The sequence below is a fragment of the Marmota marmota genome, unplaced genomic scaffold, assembly GCF_001458135.2.
Source record: "Marmota marmota marmota unplaced genomic scaffold, marMar, whole genome shotgun sequence".
NCBI lineage: Eukaryota > Metazoa > Chordata > Mammalia > Rodentia > Sciuridae > Marmota > Marmota marmota.
In genome coordinates, this window is record NW_026000001.1 from 6,522,560 (window position 1) to 6,528,112 (window position 5,553).

The 5,553-nt window shown below is 63.7% G+C and overlaps 2 protein-coding genes across 11 annotated transcripts in view; both read right to left on the bottom strand.

Moving 5' to 3' along the window:
- Cd151 (CD151 molecule (Raph blood group)) overlaps nt 1-868 on the bottom strand; it is a 25,722-nt gene extending 24,854 nt beyond the window's left edge. For 2 of the 4 annotated variants that reach the window (XR_007349361.1, XM_048807905.1), the window contains exon 1: nt 132-868. Coding sequence is in view for 1 of the 4 variants with exons in the window: in XM_048807905.1 (XP_048663862.1) it covers nt 132-678 (547 nt within the window). In the remaining 3 variants the exon portion in view is untranslated. The remainder of the gene's footprint in view (nt 1-131) is intronic. The other 2 variants (XM_048807904.1, XM_015503354.2) reach the window with 2 other exon arrangements.
- A 100-nt stretch (nt 869-968) lies between these two features.
- The window catches only part of Cracr2b (calcium release activated channel regulator 2B), a 6,951-nt gene continuing 2,366 nt past the window's right edge, over nt 969-5,553 (bottom strand). For 2 of the 7 annotated variants that reach the window (XM_048807909.1, XM_048807910.1), the window contains exons 2-11: nt 4,110-4,303; nt 3,925-4,036; nt 3,328-3,505; nt 3,031-3,234; nt 2,759-2,905; nt 2,571-2,664; nt 2,250-2,342; nt 1,917-2,083; nt 1,681-1,752; nt 969-1,409 (exon numbers count right to left, since the gene is read on the bottom strand). In XM_048807909.1, the coding sequence (XP_048663866.1) occupies nt 1,226-1,409; nt 1,681-1,752; nt 1,917-2,083; nt 2,250-2,342; nt 2,571-2,664; nt 2,759-2,905; nt 3,031-3,234; nt 3,328-3,505; nt 3,925-4,036; nt 4,110-4,274 (1,416 nt within the window). In that variant the 5' untranslated portion in view covers nt 4,275-4,303 and the 3' untranslated portion in view covers nt 969-1,225. Of the gene's footprint in view, nt 1,410-1,680; nt 1,753-1,905; nt 2,084-2,249; nt 2,343-2,570; nt 2,665-2,758; nt 2,906-3,030; nt 3,235-3,327; nt 3,506-3,924; nt 4,037-4,109; nt 4,304-5,553 lie in introns of those variants that run through there. The other 5 variants (XM_048807912.1, XM_048807911.1, XM_015503356.2 and 2 more) reach the window with 5 other exon arrangements.

Consider the following 5,553-nt stretch of genomic DNA (forward strand, 5'->3'; position numbering starts at 1 on the left):
TGTGAACCGGCTGCGTAGGTGTCCGGCGGACGCGGCCCCCGGGCGCCAGCGGCGGCCTCCGGCACAGAAGCACGAAGGACCTGGGGCGCCCTGGGCCCCGCTCGGACGGGCCGGCTCCGCCGCACACTCACCGACCACGCGACAGAGTCCGGGCCCGGGCGGTGGCTGCGGGGGCGGCGGCTCCCGGTGCGGAGAATGCGCGGCCGCCGGCCGGCCAGGCCCCGCCCCGCCTGCGGCCACGCCCCCAGCCGGCCGACGCCGGGCAGGTCCTGACGCATTTCGGCGGGCGGGAGGCGGCGGTGCTGACCCGGCATCGGGGCGGGCCCGGTGAGCTGCGGCTCCGGGACACTCAGAGCCTTGACAAGCCCGACCCCGAGAGAGGAGCTGGGCGAGAGGCGGGAGGTGGGGGCGGCCCGCCAGACTCCCCCCTGGAGGAGGACCGAGTCCCCAGGCCCTGGAGTCCCCAGGCCCTGGAGTCCCCAGGCCCAGCCCCCATTTCTCTCTCAGGAACCACTCGGTTTTACAGATGCTGGCCCAGCCTGGAGGTTCTAGCGGAGTGGGCCCATGACCTGGCAGACCAGCTGGGCTGGTGGGAAGCCACTCAGCTCCCTGGTGAAAAGGGGGTTGCTCAGGGCTGGGGATGTGGCTCAAGCGGTAGTGCGCTCGCCTGGCATGCATGCAGCCCGGATTCCATCCTCAGCACCACATACAAACAAAGATGTTGTGTCCACCGAAAACTAAGAAATATTAAAAATCTCTCTCTCTCTCTCTCTCTCTTGAAAAGAAAAGAAACGAAAAGGGGCTTGAAGCCCCTTGAAGCCAAGGACACATTCAAGCACTCGGGGACCCACAGCCCCAAAAGTCTCGGGTGTACCTCTCACATGTCATGGTGTGCCAAGGACGCCTCATTGTGAAGCACACATATGCTGCATCTCCCAGACACAGAAAACCAAGAAGAACACACGCAGTGGACGTTATAGCAGTTTTTGTTTGTTTTGTTTGTTTTTTCCTTGATGGATAGACAAGGGAACAGGATAAGTATTGGCAAGGGCACACCTGGCAGGGGCACATGAGTCCCTTGAGACCTTTACCACCCACAGGTTAGTTCCTGCATGTCTTTGTGGGGCTAGAGCCCACACCCTGAATGGTAGCCCTCCTCCCAGGACAAGTAGCCTTGGAGGGGCAGCTCCTCCAGGTAATGGCCAGGGGAGTCACTTGGAGCTGGTTATTGGGCACTGGGAAGGTGGCCAGACCCACGTCTGGGGGGCCTAGCCCAGCTGCAGCAGCAGCAGCAGGTGGGCCCAGGCCAGCGGGCTGTGGCCAGAGCCTTCTTGTGGCTGCTTCTGAGCAGCCTGGCCTCACAGGTGTCTCTCTCATCTTGTAGGTCTCGAAGCCGTGCATTCAGCTCCCTAGAGAAGGGGAAGTGGGAGAGCTGAGAACCCTAAGCATCTAAGGTCTTAAGGAGGGAGCAACCCAAGGTGGGAAGGTGGGTTCTGGCTCCCCTCAAACCAGAAGAGAGGTGCCTGGTGGGACGTAGGGATGCTGGAGGGAGGGAGAGAGACGTGAGGAGGGACTCCTCCCAGTGGGATGAGGTGGAGGCCAAGAATGTTTGGGAGCTTGGATACCCCTCCGAAGCTCTATTGAGCCCTTCTCCTACCACTGGCCTAGGCCCGACTGCACCTGAGCAGCTCTAGTTGCCGTAGGAGGCTGAGTTTCTCTTTCTGCATGTTCCTGGAGACGGCCACCACGTCCCTGTGGGTAGGAAATGGTGAGCCCTGCAGGCAGGGCCCTCCCAGAAGTCCCTCCCTCCAGCCCTACTCCCCAGACCCTGGGGGCAGCACGAGATCTTGGCATGGGGATATAAGTGGCCGAACCGGAGCCTAGCCGGCCAAGGCCCCAACCCACCAGCCCTGTACCGTTGTGTTTGCTCCTGGCGGCCCCGAGCATCACCCTGCAGTCTGTGCAGCTGCTCCTGCACCCCCTCCAGCTGTGCATGCAGTGCCTCACAAGCCTGCCGCAGCTGGGTGTTCTGGGCCTGCGCCTCCAGCTGCTCTGCAGCCCGGGCCTGTAGCTGCCGTTCCAGCTGGGGAAATGGTGTGGGCCGGTGAAGGCCTCCAGATGCCTCACTCGCCCCTCACCCCCAACACCTCTAGGGTTGGCAGCGCTGAGACACAAGAGCACCCTTGAGGAAACCGGGGCTGCAGGGGAGACGGTGGGATGGGGCTGGATTGGGGGGTCCAGCTGCTCACCTCCAGCTGCCGCAAGCCAGCCCTCTCCAGCTGCTGCTCGCGGCTCTGCAGCTGCAGCTCCAGATGCCGCCTTCGCTCCTCCAGGGGAAGGTTCTGGAACACACCGGGGCATCTCAGCCTTCTCTGGCCTCGCAGAGGAGGCAGCGGAGGGGTGGGGTGGGGCCAGGGTGAGCCAGGGAAGGCTGAAGGCTGGTGGGGCCGCTGGGAGAGGAGGAACAGGGCACTGGGGCTGCCTGTACCCGCAGCTGGGGAACCCTCGGGGAGGGACCGGTTTGAGGAAGGCGGAGCCAGGGAGGCTAGCAGGCGGAGAGGACGCCACACCTGGCTCTGCCTCCGGCGCTGCGGCTGCTCCCGGAGTTGCTGCTCCAACTCCTCGTAGAGGCCACGCACCTCCCTCTCATGCTCGCTTTCCCGCCTTGGGAGCCGAGGATGAGACAGCCTTGAGAACGTGCCGGCCCGGCCTCCGCCCCTGTACCGGGGCCCCAGAACCGCGTCGGCCCCACTCTCACCGCCGCAGTGCCTGCTCCAGGCCCTCGCGTTCCCTGGCTGCCTCTGCTAGGCAGGCTGACGCTCGCATCAGAACTTCCTCGAAAGAACCCAGCAGCTCTGGTCTCTCGCGCTGCAGCTGGGCCCACAGGGCCCTCACAGCCGGCTGCCTGAATCAGGCAAGTGCAGACTGAGATCCAGGCTGGCGCGCGAGGGCAGGGGTGGCTCCCCTCTGCCTACCAGGAGATCCCTGCAGACCCCTGCAACCCAGGAGTTTGACCCATGCAACGCATGCCGTTCAGGTGTGAGTGCTCTCATCCTGCCCGGCTTCTGTGGCTGGGTACCATGAAGTGGCACTGTATGTGGACAGCCCAGCATGCCACATGCCCAGTGCCTCCCCTCCCCGAAGCTGGGACTGCTTTGTCCTGGAATGCAAATTCTGCGGGAAATCACGCCTGGCGGGCTGACAGATGGCTGGGCCTGATCAGGCCCAGGGACTCTGCGTGGGAACAGAAAGGTGGTCACCGTGGACAGAGCATGCAGTGGGAGAGAGTGGAAGCAGGAACCGGGAGCAAAGCTAGCATCCACTCACTTGCCCAAGACCCGGGCCACTCCCAGCCGCTCCAGTGCAGTGCAAAATTGCTCCTGCTCCTCCTCCTCCTCCAGAGAACCCCTGGTGCCCTGCACCTCTGACCAGCCCGATTCAAAGGTTTCCTCAGTAGTCCGGGAGGGTTGCATGCCCTGAGCCAACTGCACCCCCACAAACTTCCCTGCAGACATGGGAGGGAGAGATGACGGGACTGTGGGTTACCACCCTGGCCCTCCCCTGCTCACCCCCACCCCCAGCCATATCCTGCCCTCTCTCAGGGCCCAGTTTCCTGTTTTTCTTCCTTATTCTAGTTCTGTGGGCCTGGGAATGGGAGGTGACAGCCAGGCTCCCAGCCCCACCTGGGTTTGGCAGGAGACAGAAAGGGGTTGTGAGCAGAAAGATCAGTGTCATATACTACTATCTGGGGGGTGGAGGTCCCAGGCACTTGAGTGTAGATACAGTGAGTGCCCTGGATCTACAGGGAGTGCCCTGGATCTACAGGGAGTGCCCTGGATCTACAGGGAGTGTGGATGCAGCCCAGAGTCCCACATGAGCCAGACCAGGACCTCTGGTGCTGGGGGAGGGTAGGGCCCAGCTCACCCAAGCCTAAGCTAAACTCCCGGGCAGTGAGGAAGCCAGTGTGGGCCTGGTCCAGACTTTCAAACACAGCCTCCAGCTGCTCAGGTGTGAGGAGTAGGTCACTCTGCAGGCCCTGGCAGAGAAAGGGCAGGGTGAGTGACCAAGGTCAGCCCTGGGCCCAGAGGCTTCTTGTGACTGGTGCTCACCTGCAGGTCCTGCCGGGTGATGAAGCCTTTGGCTTCCTTGTCACATAACAAGAAGAGCTCCTGGGCCTGCTGCAGCACGGCAGCCTGCTGTCCAGTGGAGGCCCCCTCCTCCTCCTCCTCCTCCTCCTCCTGGGATTCCCCAGCCCCTGGCTTGCCAGTAGCCATGAAAACAGGAACCTTGCCTCTGTTGGGTGCTGAGAAACCAAGAGAGAGAAGACATGGGGGGACATGGAGTGGGCCACACGTGCCCTGAGGGCTCTGCCAGAGAGGGAGCCTAGGGCACCAAGGGAAGGCTGGTGTTTGTAAGGGATGCTGCAAGCCTGGGGTGCCCCTGGGTGGAGTGATGCAGACCTGGGGACGAAGCAGGCTGCATGGAACCAGGTATTCCTTGGAACACAAGGAAAGGTATGCCCAGAGGGAACTAGTGCGAGAGGAAAGAGGGTCGGTTCCAGGGGCTAGCTGTAGGAGACCTTATGAGGAGGCCAATGAACTCCTGACAGCCAGAGGCGAAAGAGGTCCAGTGAAGGAGGAGCCCACTTCATGCTGGAGTTGGAGGACTGGGCCAATCCTAGCTAAATCCTTGGCCCCAGACCTGGCCTGTGATGCCCTGGCCTCCTGACAGCTGGCAGGCCAGGTAACTCCTCCCTCCCTGCCCACTGGTCCCTCCCATGGATGACCAGTCCCCATGGGGCACAATGGTAAGCTCCCAGCCTTGGGCACCCGTGCCCCCACAGCCCGAGTCAGCAACACCGATTCTGGCTAATCGCCCCTCCTACAGCACTCGTACCCTTCCTTCCCCTGCCCTCCAAGTCTGGGAACCTCTTGGGGCCTCCCTTCCACCTCCCAGAGAGCTCCACCCTTAACCAGAGCCACCTGTCGTTTTTCACAGCCTCCAACCCGGATTTCTCAAAGCTACAGCCCGGCCAGAGGCACCTGTCCCGACCTGGGACTCTAGCTGGGGTTAGTGTCTCCTCAGCCCAAGCCTGTCACCTTCGCCCCACCCCGGGCCAGTGTCCCTGAGAAGAGGGGCGATCTCCAAAGACGGCAGGTCGGAGGAAGCGCCAGGCGAGGGGAGGGGACAGGCAGGATCCGGGTCATATCCCCCAGGCAGCGCCAACGCCTCACCCGGCTCTTGGGCTGCACCGACCCAAGGTCCATCCCAGCCGGAAGCGGCGCTGTGGCCGGGCCAGGCCGGGCCAGAGGGAGGCAGGAGGTAGGGCCAGCGGGTGGGGCCGGAGAGCCGCCCGCACAGCCCGGCACCCCGTGGGGGCCGGCCGATTCGGCCCTGTCCCTGCGCCGCGCGCCGGGAGGGCCACGGACGTCCCCGACTGGGAGCGCTGGTCGGCGCCCGCCACGGCGGTCGTGAATTGAGACCCAGGACCGAGCCGCGAGGGCGCGGCGGTGGGAGCCGGGTCGCGGGACCCGGGAGCGCCTGACCTGGGAG